Source organism: Aythya marila (genome assembly GCF_965140915.1).
Source record: "Aythya marila genome assembly, contig: HAP1_HAP1_SCAFFOLD_158, whole genome shotgun sequence".
Lineage (NCBI taxonomy): Eukaryota > Metazoa > Chordata > Aves > Anseriformes > Anatidae > Aythya > Aythya marila.
In genome coordinates, this window is record NW_028136675.1 from 37,371 (window position 1) to 51,658 (window position 14,288).

Sequence of the window (14,288 nt, forward strand, 5' to 3'; positions counted from 1 at the left end):
CCCACTGAGGGCCGTTACCAAGAGATTCTCCTTGTTAGGGCAGATAATTGGAGGCCATGATTACAGATAGGCAAAGCACTGTGCTGAGAAAAGTCTCTTTGTTTTGGTCAGACAAAAGCAGAAAGGTCAAGTCCTTACCCCAGCCTGGAGGAGAGATCATGCACCCCCATATCTCACTCAGGGCTCTTCCTGGGTTCTGTGGGGTAGTGGGAGATTCCCATAATATCATGTGAAGGACAATGGTATGACACCTCCCAGTATTTGCACACAGTTGAACGGAGAATACATGGTCCCAATGCCATGAGTATAATTTGTCTCCTCATAAGCCATGGCTGCGGTCACAAAGATGTCAGTGCTACTGCAGCCTTCCATTTTTGCCAGAGCACTCTGCCTTCTCCTCTGCAGGCTTTCCTATGCTGTCCCACTCCTCTCTAAAAGCTGCAGACAGCCACTTCTCTTCTCCACCTTGCTCTCACTCTGCTATTGCCATGATTTCACTGATGCCTCTCCATTCTTGCCAGCTGTCCCTTCAAACACAAGGGCAGGGGCTGATCCAAACTACCTGTGTGTGATCTCTGGACCCACAAAACCAGTTCCAGTGCCTCACTTCCAAGCCAAGAACTTCATCTGAATATCTAATCTAAATCTACCCTCTTTCAGTTTAAAAGCATTCCCCTTGTCCTATCACTGCACACTCTGAGAAAATATCTCTCCCCTGCTTTCCTGTTGCCCCCCCTTAAGTAGTGGATGGATTCTATGAAATCTCCTCAGAGCCTTCTCTTCTCCAGGCTGAACAACCCCAATTCCTCAGCCTGTTTTAATAAGTGAGGTGCTCTAGCCCCTTGATCATCTTTGCAGTCCTCATATGGACTTGCTTTAATAGCTTCATGTCATTGTTATATTGGGAGCCACAGAGCTGAATGCAGTACTCCAGGTGGGGTCTTGGGAGAGCAGAGTGGAGGGGGAGAATCACCTTACCCATTCTCCTCCCAGCCTGAATTTGTGGTTGGGATTGCCGTGGCCCAGATCCAGGACCAGATGATGGTTGGACCAGGTGATCACAGAAACATAGAATCGTCTAGATTGGAAGAGACCTCCACGATCAACGAATCCAACCTCCAACCTAATACTAACAAGTCCTCCACTAAACCACATTGCTAAGTTCTACATCTAAACGTCTTTTAAAGATCTCCAGGGATGGTGATTGAACCACTTCCCTGGGCAGCCCATTCCAATGCCTAACAACCCTTTCAGTAAAGAAGTTCTTCCTAATATCCAACCTAAAACTCCCCTGGCACAACTTTAGTTCATCCCCCCTCATCCTGTCTCATCCTGTCACCAGGCACGTGGGAGAATAGTCCAATCCCCACCTCGCTGCAGCCTCTATTAAGGTATTTACAGAGAGCTTATTATACTTATTAGGTTCACGTTGTCCCAAATCTCAACCTTGTCCAGGTCCTTTGGATGCCATCCTTTTCTTCTATTGTATCAACTGCAACATTCAGCTTGGTGTCATCTGCAAACTTGTTGAGGGTGTACACGATCCCACTGTCTAGATCATTGATAGAGATAATCAACAGTACCAGTCCCAGCACAGACTCCCCAAGGTGCACCACTTGTCACCGGCCTCCACTGTGCTCAAGAAAGGGGATATGGTGGGTACACACCACACGTCACCCAACGGTTTTACTTGCATGACCATGGAGAAGACACGAGAAAATGGGATAGGAAAGCTACCTTGACCCTAGAGGTATGGACATGTGAATTTCAAGGAAAAACAATGGCCAAAGAGGGGCCTTCTGAGAAAATTGCTGCTCCGGTTTCCAGTAGGCAGTCCCTGAGACACAGTAACAAATACTGTGACCAGGGCTAGAGGGGCGCTGCTTTCAGCCAGCTGGAGGGAAGAGACAGTTGGGTTTATTGGACTGTGTGGATTTGATGGCCTGGAACTTCAGACACACAAGAGTGAAAGGCTCAAGTGGACACTGGTACAAAGTGTACTGTAATGCCATCAGACCACAAAGGGGCAAGTCCATTTGTATTTCTGCAGTGACAGGGGGATCCCAACCGGTAACAGTATTGGAGGCAATTGGGACTGGCCTGGAGGCTCTGTACATCCTTGGCATAGACTACTGCAGGAGAGGGTACTTCCAAGAGCCAAAAGTTTTCGGGGTGGGGGGGTTGGCATATCCGCCTTGGAGACAGAGGACATCAAACAGCTGTCTGCCTTGATCTGGTCTCTCACAGGACCCTTCTGTTGTGGATTTGTTGGGGGTCAAAGAAGAGCAGGTGCTGATGGCTACCCCAATGGTGCACCTGAGGCAGTATCACACTAACTGAGACTTCCTGATTCCTATCCATGATCTGGCTCATCAAGTGGAGAGCCAAGGGGTGAACAGCAAGACTCTCTCACCCTTTAATAGTCCCATATGGCCAGTGGACTATCGTGGCCTGAATGAAGTCATGCCACTTCTGAGTGCTGCAGTGCTGGACATGGTAGAACTTCAATATGAACTAGAGTCAAGGCAGCCAAGCGGTATGCCACAACTGATATTACTGACATGCTTTTCTCCAGCCCTTTGGCATCAGCGTGCAGACCACAACTTGCTTTCCCTTGAAGGGCTGTCCAGTCCACCTGGAATCGACTGCTCCAGGGGTGGAAATACAGCCCTTCCATTTGCCATGGAAGGGCTGTGCTTTATTTATTTATTTATTTATTTATTTATCTATTCAGTACTTTCTTCTCTTAATCTGTCTACTTGGCAGTAGAAGATTTCACCTGTATTGGTGATATTCTACACTTCAGAGACTGATCATTCTCTGGATGGGGATGTTAGTAACAGCAGAATATAGTGACTTTTTATTCCTCACTCAATTCCTGCATTTAAGAAGCTTAGAACTTTTCAAGTTATGAAAGTTCAGTGAAATTAAAAATATTAAAATGACTTCCCTCCCCCCCCCCCCCCCCTTTTTTTTTTCAATCTGCGGTTGCCCTTTTGCCTTTCCACTCCTTTCAGCCTTTCCACATCTATGTCACACACAGAGATGTTTTTGTGCCCTGCAGGCACATACCTCTATTCAACCAAGAGCCCACTCCAGAATCCTAAGAGACCTGAAGCTGCTGCAGCTCCATGCCCCTGGGTCCAACAAGAGCAAGGCAGAGTGCGTACACCCAGCAGGCACACACACAAGCCCACACAGACAACACGTAGGCATCAATACATGGCTGGACATAGGTGAATGCAGGCATGCACACTCAGTGTTCACACAAGCACAAACAGCGGAAATGGCCTTATCCTGATCCCCTCTCTGGCTGAGCAGGACAGAGGCCCATTAGTAGGAAATGTAAAGTGGTGGTGTCTGTGTGTGAATGTGTGCATGTGTGTGTGTGTGTGCAAGGTAGTTCTCTCCAGCAGCTGTGATCAGACACTCAGCCTGCCCAGGACAAGTCCCTGGCTCCCAGTCTCTCCAGTTGAAGGCACTTGGACATATGCTCTTCAGAAATGCATCACGATTAGGGGAAAAGCTGTGCTGATGCAAGGGCCATGGCTTCCTTCAGGGCCAGCATCACGGCCTTGTTTCTAAGACTGTAGATGAATGGGTTTAAGAATGGGTACAGGACAGTGTTCAGCAAAGCTACAATGCTGTTGGTCTCCAAAGAAATATATCCTGAGGAGTGTGCATAGAGAGCAATGCAGCTTCCATAGGCAATGGCCAAGGTGGTGAGATGGGAGGAACATGTAGCAAAAGCTTTTCTCCTCGCAGATGCTGCTGGCATTTGTAGAATACAGAAAAAGATGTGCGTGTAAGATGTCAGAGTTAAACACAAGGAAGACAGCACAATAAACAATATGAAAAACGAGTCTATTTTCCAAAGCAGGGTGATGTCAGAGCAAGACAGTTGAAATAAGGGGGTGCTGTCACAAAAAAAGTGCTGGATCTTGTTTGAACCACAGAAAGTGAGCTTGGAGAGCAGCACCAGGCGGTAAATCGAGAATGTGAAGCCCATGACCCAAACAGCAGCAACCAGCTGGATGCAGAGCTGATGCTTCATGAGGGCAGCATAGCGCAAAGGCTGGCAGATGGCAACGTAACGGTCAAAGGACATGACAACAAGGAGAGCTAATTCTGCACCACCCAGGGCAAAATAGAAAGAGGACTGGGCAAAGCATCCACCTACTGAGATTGTTCTCCTGCCAGAGCTCAGAATAACCAAGAGTTTGGTGCTTGTGGAGGACGTAAACCAGATTTCCAGGAATGCCAGATTGCCAATGAAGAAGTACATGGGGGTTTGTAGGCGGCTATCCACACACACCAGAAAAATGATGGCTGAATTCCCCATCACTGTAGTCAGGTACATGAGTAGAAGGACCATGCAGAAAAATAGCTGTAGCCTTCGTTCAAGCTCTGTGAAGCCTGTGAGGATGAATTCAGAAATGACAGTTCCATTGCCTACTCCCATGCCCAATTTCCATTCATCCTGCTGAGGCAGGAACATGGCAAAACCAAGTAAAATAATTTCATGGTCTGGATGCAAGGTTATCTCCTTCCTTCTCTCTTTCCTTGCTTGCAGGCTTCCTATAAACAGAGAGAGGAGACTCTGTTGGACCTTCCTCACACTCTGACCTTTCCATTTCACGTATCATGCAGAGTCAACAGGGAATTTCTTGTCTTCTTTCCAACCTTGTCCATCAGCCACAAATGATTCTTTCTCAAGAACACAGGACTAATAACGGGTTGTTAGCGATTGCACCCTTTTCCCGAGAAGTTCCTCATTTACTCAGAACAATTGCAAACACCCGTTGTAACAATGTTTCAAAAGGAAATCTCATCTTCTGCACAAGTATTTTCTATTATGTAGATGCTAAACCATGAATTCAAATATGTATATTGAAAGTTATTCTCTCTCCTCTTCAGTACTTGCCTTTTTGGACTATCAGCAGCTGAGGATCTCCTGGTTTATTTCAAGACAAAGAAATTTCAGGTCTTTCTTTTGTAGTGCTGTGATTTCTTCTTTGTCATCTTCCCTTATTTCTTGAGGAAAGAAGGAAAATGGGGACCAAGTGTAGCTTGCCTTTTTCAGTACTGTAAAGTAAGGCCAAAATTCATTATGGTCCCACCAGGTCAGTAGAAACAGATCTATCACAATCTCATCTGACTTCATTCTGCACTGAAAAGCAGATATATCCAGAATTGCTCTTTGTTCTTACTATCAGACATTCTCAACTAAATGCCTTAGTTTTCTGAGAGGTGGAAAAATCTTGTCCTCTTCAAAAGCTTAAGGATAGTCCTTGTAGTACAAAGAGGAAGTGCCTAAAAAAAGCAAAGTGCCAAGTACTACTGTGTAGGTTTATATTTCACTTGTCTAAAAGTCACATCCTTCAGGTTGAGCTATTTGACTAACTCCCATCCCGTCAATGCTGAGAGAGAGAAGAGCATCTGAAAGAGATCCCTCACCTTTATTTTGCATGGCAGTTCTAGGCTGGGACGATCCAGACACGAGCACTTTTTCTTGCCTTCATTGATTGTTGGGGGATCCTCAGGAGAACAAGTTCTCACAGGCACCAGGAGTGAAGTAGGTTAAACTCATTACTCAAGTCTCTGATGACTGTAATAAATTACTCTCCTCTGTAAATCAAACTACTCCTCTAACAGGAAAACAAACAAAACAAAAACAAAAACCACAAGAGAAACTTGTTCAGCAAAGACAGGAATTTACTCCTTCACCTTTCCCTATGTGTTTAGACATAGAAAGGATCAGAACAGATGACCACAAAAAGCGACCACCTCAAAATGCAAGGGTGGGGGAGGAGATGATGGGTTTGAAGCAGTGAAGTAGTTTCCCCATGGGCTGTGTTGTCCTCTCTGGACCTGTCCCAGGACGGAATGCATGCACTTAGGCAGGAAAATGGGAAGCTCAGAAGTGGGGAGTTTTAAGGACTTTTAAGCATGGGGCTTGGGCTGGTCTTAGACCCCAAGTGCCCTGCCTTGCTCTTTGCCTCTAGACTGGCAAAGAGGAATCTGTGCACTGGCTTCATCTGGAAAACTTGTTGAGATTAACCCATTAGCTGTAATAGTTTTAGCAGAAGCTCAAGCCCAGTCACCAACAGCAATATGTTGTGGTTTAGCCCTGATGATCAGCTAAGCACTGAGGGGATCTGATCCAAGACTTTTTCCCATGCAATGAGGCAAAATAAGAATGGGAGGCAGTGACGGGAAACAAGTCTGGTCAGTCACATTAATCATAAGATCACAAGAACATAGAAAGATTTAGTTTCAAAGGCACCTTAAAGATCAACCAGTTCCAACTGCCCTGCCATAGGCAGGGGCACCTTCCACCAGACCAGGTTGCTCAAAGCCCCATTAAGCCTGGCCTTGAATACTTTCAGGGATGGGACACCTACAGCTCCTCTGGTCAACCTGTTCCAGTGCCTCACACTCTCAGAGAATACAATTTCCTCTGAATATCCAATCTAAATCTACCCTCTTCTAGTTTAAAAGCTACCTCTGTTCTGAATGGAAATGCAGGACGGGGAGACCCAGAGGGCACAGCTGTTTTTGCTGGTGCTGCTAAGGACAAGAGATATAAACCCCAACTTGTCTCAGGAGCCTCACATCGAAATGTAGGTGCATGGGGTTCACATCCAAGCCTGATACATGAACTCCTCATTCTGGTGGAGATGGTCAAGGAAGGGGAACACTGTTTTGCAAGCACCTAGCAGAGAAGAGAACAGAAGGTGTCCCAGTCCATGTCTTTTCTATCTCCTGCAGCTAGTGTTATTGGGGGACAGTCACCTTCAAGGCCTATGTCATATTTTCTGATCCATGCAGAATTTTCAGATAACCAAAGGCATCAGAAATGGCCCCAGAAACCAACGTCCGGGTTATCCCACCTAGTTTTATGCACAGACTCTCATCTGCATGGTATCTCTCCTCCAGCTGGACCCCTCTCTTCACATCTAATTCCTTTTCCAAGGAGCCCCCAGTGGGCTGCAGCAGCTCAGTACTTTGGCAACTTGGTTATATATGTTGCACTTGGGCTATTGCCCATGGTGGGGGTTAAGAGAAGCTCCTTTCCTCTTCTTGTCTCACACCTGGCTTTCTCATCTGGAAGAAATCTCAGCTGATGAGCTACAGGCTTCAGAAAAATTATGTCTCTCTGTGAAACTCCAGAGAAATATCCTCATCAATCAAAGTGTTCATGGAGCAAGGATCTGTGTGGGTTGTGTTTGCTGAAAGCTGAGAATCAGACCACTGTAAAACTGTGATGTCTGGTGGGCTAAAGCAGCCCTGTGTTTCAGTTCTCCTCTGTGCTGAGGAAGGATGCTGCCAGCTGGCACTGAGAAAACCAGAACCTTTGTAGGTTCTTTGTATATTATAGGATGTTCTAAGGAAAGTAGGAGGGATTTGGGACAAGGGAACTACAAGGTGTAACTGCAGACTTGAGTGGAGAAATCTGATGTCAGAAGTGATGCACGTCCTAGGGGATCAATGAGAGAAATGGTGTGAGCTGGGGAGGTGAGGAGCAAGGTTGTCAGCACAGTGTCCAACTTCTCCTACCTGTCCAGACCCCTTTAAGAGACTCTTAGGCCTTTCTGTGTCTTAATAAGTCCCAAGGTGTAGTTGCTGCTAAGTCTGTCGACTTCAGCTTCTGAGAACAGACTGATGAAATGTGATGATGAATATCATGATGACAGCCAAAGACAGAAGCCAAACACTGAAGTTCTTGAAAGCATTGATTGGTTCCAATGAGGGCCATTTCTGACAAAGCTCCATGGACTCCTTAGAGCAGGCAACCGCAGGCCATGATTACAGGTAGGCCAAGGCCCTGTGCAGGTGGCTCTGAGGCTGAGAAAGTGCTGGGTTTGTTTCATCAAGCAGAAAGGCCAAGGCCTGCTGCCAGCCCTGGGCAGAGAGCTTCTGTCTCTCACAAAGGAGCTCCGGGCACTTCCTCAGACAGTGGGATGTGGTATGCAGTGCCAAGTGAAAGACAGAGGTGTGACACCTCCAGGCCTCTGTCAGGAGGTACAAAAAGGAGAGGAGCCCCAGTTGTATTGTCATGTTAGTGAACCACATCTCCTCCTAGGCCTTGGTGGAAGAGACCTGCCATAGCCAAGGACAAGACCTTGGTTTTCTTGGCTAAGCTTTGCCTTGTCAGTGCCCTTGTCCTTCTCCACTGCTGGCTATCCTATACTGTTCAACACCTGTCTCTGTTTCCCTGCAGGCTGCAAACATTCATCTGGCTTTCCCACCTGGCACTCACATAGGAATTTCTGTGCATTCATTGATGTCTGTACCCTCTCCAGCTGTGCCTGAAACACAAACCCATGGACTGAGAATGGATTTCCTCCAGGATACCTTTGACACTATAACACATCCCCTCCACTAAAGTATCTTCCTTCTCATGTCCACCTCCCACCATCAAAGCTTCACTTTGAGTCAGGTTTCCTCTTCCATGCTGTTTCCCATGAGCAAGGAAAGTTCCAACATCTCAGAAACCATCCTTCACACAGGCATCCACACTCATCAACATTCCCATGGCCTGTCAGCTGACCAGACACAAGGAACCTCACCGTGATCTTCCAGGCTGTGTGGCCTTCCTGATGGACTTTCACCTCCTTAGATAGACACAACCAAGCCACATACCTGCTGCTCTCTGCTCATGTACTCAGGCACAAGACACTTGAAAACCCACAGCCAAGACAGGTTCTGCATGGGCCTTTCAGGTATTTGGGCAGAGGGCATCACGCAAGCACCATGCCAGCCAGGTGCTTTCTGCTGGCCTGGGAGAGACGCTGGGAGATGAGAGCCTGAAGGACCATCCGCCAGCCAGAAGGGAAAGGTTGACCTGGCAGCTACTTCAGAAAGATGAGACTTCCCAGTCCCTGGCCCAGCTATGCTCCTGCTGCTGGCCTATCAGCTCCAGAGGCAGAAGTGATTTCACAGTCCCCACCAAAGGTAAATGCTTCCTACAGGAGAGAGAGTTTCCAAGGCACAATTGACACCCTATAGGAACATACAAAGCTGGCACCCTCCTTGATGCCCAGCACCTAACAAGACAAAGGAAAAGTCCTTGTCATCCTCCAAGGCCATACATATCCAGATGGCCTTTCAATTTCTCAAGAGATTGGACAAACCTATGCGCAAGCTCTGTTAGGTACTAGGGCAGGACGTTGAAATAAAAATTTACATTAGCTGCATGTCAGCACCTCCTCAGTTCCTTATGGCATCTAAAATGACACCCTCATAGACCAGCCATGTACCTGAAGGGGGCCTATCAGGCCATCAGGCACAAGTGCCCTGACACCCTGACACCTGCACAGCCATGGGCCTCCTGCTGCCTCCTGAGATCCTGAGGCACAGCTAACCTCAGCAGAGCATCCCCACCCATGTCCTCCTTGATCCCTATGCCCTGACCAGATCCACGTCAGCCTCATGGGGCCAAACCAATTTGATTACATGATCAGAGTTCAGGGATTTAGGGGTTAGGTTTTCAGGTTCGGGTCTAGGGATTAGGTCTTGCCTTGCAGTTTTAGGGATTCAGCAGAGTCTTAGAGCTTTGGTGTTCTGCTTTGGGTAACAAGTCAGTGTTTAGGGTATGGGCTAGATTTTTGGTCAGGGTTTTATTATCCGCTTTGTTCTGGGATGAGGGCAGGTATTAAAACTGGCAATATAGTGATAGGAATTAAGGGCCTGGGATTTGGATGAACAATATGTAAAGACCAATGGTAACAGCAAATGTGTTTGGAGTTTGAGGTATGATCTGATGTTGGAGATTAGAACAGTGGATTCCTTTCAGGCTGAGGCACAGCATTTAAGGTAGGACTAGGTTCTCAGGGTACAAATTAGAAATATTGACTAACATGAATATTTTGCAGTATCAGCACCCTTATGTGAACCATTTTTCCCTCTTCCAAATCTTTCCTTAATGTTAGCGAAGTCAATCTTCTCTTCCCCTGGTCTCCCACCTTTATTCTCCCAGCTTTCCCCTGGCCTCCCCAAATGTGTCACCCTGTTGGGGGCAGCTTTCTGATGGCCTTTAGGACCTCAGAGGTTCTGCCTCCCTGCTGTTGGCCAGCCAGGGGCTGGGACAGAAGTGACCTCACAGCCAGCATCCACAGGGCAACAAGAAGCTGTTGTGCTCAGGAGGCCTCTTTCCAGCACACCCAGGAGCACCAGGTGCAGGTGATGCCCTGCACCATCCCTCTGGTACTCTGCCTGCCAACCAGCTCATGCTTCAAAAGGTTGTCCACACATCCAAAGTCATGGTTCTTCATGCAGCCTTTAGCAACTCCTGGGCATCCTGAAGGAAATGGTCACCTCTGTGTGGAATAGTGAAACAAGGACTGAATATATATTTTAAGAAAATGTTGAGAACTCTGCAGAGAAGGAGTTGCTGTGAAAGTCCTGATGAGTAGCATTGGTCATATCCGTACCCAGTGAACAAGGACACAGTCCAGACTGCTCTGTGGTTCCCCCTTGTCGCTTCCAGGACGCAAGCCCAGCCCAGACCCTCCCCAGCTTTCCGTACCTCCATCTCCTCTCCCAAGCCCAGCCCAGCAGAGCAGCCCAGACTGTGCTGGTCCCAAAGCAGCAAATGGAGAAGTGGAGGTCAGTGGGGTGCCAACAGATAGCCAGCCTTCTTGACAGTCAGAGACTCATGGAATAGCCTGAGATGGAAAGGACCCACAAGGATCATCGAGTCAAACACATCTCCAATGTCAGGAGATGATTTGGGGTGATTCACTCAATCTAGTCTACGAAATTTCACTGGTTGAATAACTAATAATTTTCCCGACCCCTTCCCATTGCCTCATGTTGCAGGGCTCTAGCAATGTAAAAAGAAAATAAAAACGAAACAAAACAAAAATATCTTGGTCTTTAGTGAGTTTCATTATCAGCGATATGCAGAAGACAGACATTTTATTGCTTCTGAAAAACACCAAGACATAATTTTCCTCACTGCATCCTTGAGTTCCTGGTTCCTCATGCTGTAGATGAGGGGGTTCACTGCTGGAGGCACCACTGAGTACAGGACTGCCAACAAAAGATTCAGGAATGAGGAGGACATGGACGGGGGCTTCAGGTAAGAAAATGTGCCAGTGCTGATGTACAGGAAGACCATGACCAGGTGAGGGAGGCATGTGGAAAAAGCTTTGTGCCGTCCCTGCTGTGAGGGGATCCTCAGCACAGCCCTGAAGATCGGCACATAGGACAGCACAATAAAAATAAAACACCCCAGAAGTGAACATGCAGTAACCACAATAAGTCCAATTTCCTGGAGGTAGGCATCTGAGCAGAATAGCTTGAGGATCTGGGGAATTTCACAGAAGAACTGGTCCAAGGCATTGCCTTGGCAGAGGGGAAGGGAAAAGGTATTGGCAGTGTGCAGCACAGCATTGAGAAAACCACTGCCCCAGGCAGCTGCTGCCATGTTGACACAAGTTCTGCTGTCCATTATTGTCCCGTAGTGCAGGGGTTTGCAGATGGCAATGTAGCGGTCATAAGCCATGATGGTGAGAAGATAAAATTCTGCTGGAACAAATGCAACAAACATAAAGACCTGGGTAGCACAACCCAAATACGGAATGGTCCTGGTGTCCCACAGGCAATTAGCCATGGCTTTGGGAACAGTGGTGGTAATAGTGCCCATGTCGATGAGAGAGAGGTTGAGGAGGAAGAAGTACATGGGGGTGTGGAGGCGGTGATTGCAGGCTATGGCTGTGAGGATGAGGCCGTTGCCCAGGAGGGCAGCCAGGTAGATGCCCAGGAAGAGCGCGAAGTGCAGGAGCTGCAGCTCACGTGTGTCTGCGAATGGCAGGAGGAAGAACTCAGTGGGGAAGCTGCTGTTGGACATTTGCTGGCTTTGGGTGTATTAGTCTGTCCATTGAGAAATTTAAAGAGGAATTTTAGATAGTGTTTTCTGAGCAAAACCTAAACCAAATTTCCCTGAAACCTTCTCAGCAAGAATCACAGTCTTTTCCCTGTGAAGAATACATGCTATGTCTTGTAAAATATTTAGTTTTTATTTTTATTTTATTTTTCCCTAGGGATACAATAATTATCAGGTTAATCCTCTGTGTCCTCTGTGGGCTTCGGAAGTGTCAGTACTATCCTGCTGTATATAGTAAAGAATATCAGGGACTGATCCATTACAATTCTCCTTACTGTCCTTCATGGCAGCAAAACAGAAGCATAGACTCCTGAGAGTGCCTTTCATTTAGATAGTGCAGGCGCTGGTGCTCCCCATCAAGAATCTCCCCCAAAGATGTCCTGGGGGTGCTGTGGACCTCTTAGCAGCCTGCCCCAGGCAGCAGCCTCTGGGCACCAGCAGGACCCTGCCTGTCCTGCCTGTTTCAGGGGGCTCCTTCCAACTGCAGATTCTCCCCGCAGTGCCCTGGGCAGTTCCCTGGGCAGGCTGAATGCTGAGCCTGGAAGGCGGCAGAGACCCTGCCCTGGCACACAGCCCCTGGGGCACAGCAGGGACCCTGCTCTGCACCACAGCCCTGGACACCCCTGCCTGTACTCTGGCTGCACAGCCTGCAGCCAGCCCTGTGAGAAGGAATCCTCGTCTCCTGTCCCTCTGACAGCTTTGGCAGGTAGTCCCTGCTCTGGAACTTGTTCTTCTCCTATCTTAGGAACTCTTAAGTGTCCTCCAGAAAGATCCCATGTGCTGTGGGGTGTGCCAGCAAATCTGCAGATGGCACCAGGAACAACAGCTGTGTTGCCCCGCAACCAGAGACTTACCCTGTTCAGGGCTGTGAAGATTTCTCTTGCAGTGAGCTCTCAGCATCCCCCCTCCACACTGCCTTTAACATCTCCCTCCCTTCTCTCAGCCGCCCCTGTCCCCTGCAGGCAGTGCCCCCAGCCCTGCTGCACTGTGCAGAGGAGCTGCTCCTGGGCAGAGCTGTCTCTCTGCAGTGCTACCCGCTTGCTAGGAGCTCCCCTTGGTCCCAGGAGCTTGGCCCAGCTCATCAGCACAGGGAGCTCTTGACAAGTCCCTGGGCCTCCAGGGGAAAAAAACTTTGAATCAAACTGATGTAATCACTGCTCTTCCTTCTGTCAGCTAGAGAGAGACACCTACTTCCAGTTATATTTTTTCTCCTAAATCAAAATAAGAGTTCATTATGGGAATCATTTTTCCTGTCCTTTTATTAGTTAGGACACCCACAAATTGACTGAGAGCTGTATTCTGTTTCTTCCAAGCACTTGTTAATGTTGAGGAGAAGGAATCTTTTTCACAGCAAATGAAATCCTTCTGTCTACACAGACTACACAACCAATTGTTGGCCAGCAAGCTCATGGAATCATAGAACGTTTGGGGTTGGAAGGGACCTTAAGGTCTAGTTCCAGTCACTCTTAAATGGGCAGAGTCACTTCCCTCTAGACCAGTTTGCTCCAGGTTTCATCCAACCTGACATTGGACTCTACCAGGAGAGAGGCATCCACCACTTCTCTGGGCAACCTCTTCCAGTGTCTCACCACGCACTGCGTGAAGAGTTTCTTCTTTATATCTGATCTAAATCTACTCTTTTCTAGCTTAAAAGCACTGCCCCTTGTCCTATCATTACACTCCCTGATAGAGTTTCTCCAGCTATTTCTCCAATCTTTCTCTCCCTGTTCTGTTAAGAGAGAGGAGGGAGAGAGTGGATGTGTGGTGCTTGGCTACCTCCTGGGGATAAAGCACAACACATCTGGGGCACAAACCTAACCAACAGGTGATAAAGGAGGCAGTGAAGGGAGCCAGACCTGGTCAGTCACACTGACTGGTGAGAGCATGGGAGAGAGAGAAAATGCTTTTTCCAGCGAGGTTATCTGACCAGGAATCTTGTCAGTTGGGAAACCAAGGGAAAACAGGGAATACTAGTAAAAGGGAATGTCCAATGACAAGAGGCTGAAGAAACTTGGGTTGTCTAGTCTGGAGAAAAGAAGGCTGAGGAGCGACCTCATTGCTTTCAGCCACTGTCTTAGGAGGGCAAGTGGAGAGGGAGCTGATGACCTCTTCTCACTGGTAACTGATCAGAGAAAGTGTGGGAATGGCACATAGATGCACCAGGGGAGGTCCAGACTGGAGAGTAGGAAAAATTTCTGTACTCTGAGGGTGGTCAAACACTGGAATAGGATTCCTTGAGACCTGCTTGTAGTTCTAGGCCTGTCAATGTTCAAGAAGGATTTGGACATTGCCCTCATTGATATGCTGTAACTTTTGTTTAGCTCTGAAGAGGTCAGGTAGTTGGACTAGATGATCTTTGAAGGTCTCTTCCAACTAAACTACTCTGTTCTAGTCT

At 47.7% G+C, this 14,288-nt stretch overlaps 1 protein-coding gene across 1 annotated transcript; it reads right to left on the reverse strand.

Annotated features, from left to right (window-relative positions):
• Positions 1-3,514: 3,514 nt before the first annotated feature.
• Positions 3,515-12,148, reverse strand: LOC309891547 (uncharacterized protein; the record flags this gene model as incomplete). Its single annotated transcript, XM_082785907.1, has 2 exons — positions 10,964-12,148; positions 3,515-4,480 (listed from the first exon to the last, which is right to left on the reverse strand). The coding sequence occupies exons 1-2, from the start codon at positions 11,855-11,857 to the stop codon at positions 3,515-3,517; spliced, it is 1,860 nt and encodes a 619-aa protein (XP_082642033.1). The 5' UTR covers positions 11,858-12,148.
• Between the last annotated feature and the right edge of the window lie 2,140 nt (positions 12,149-14,288).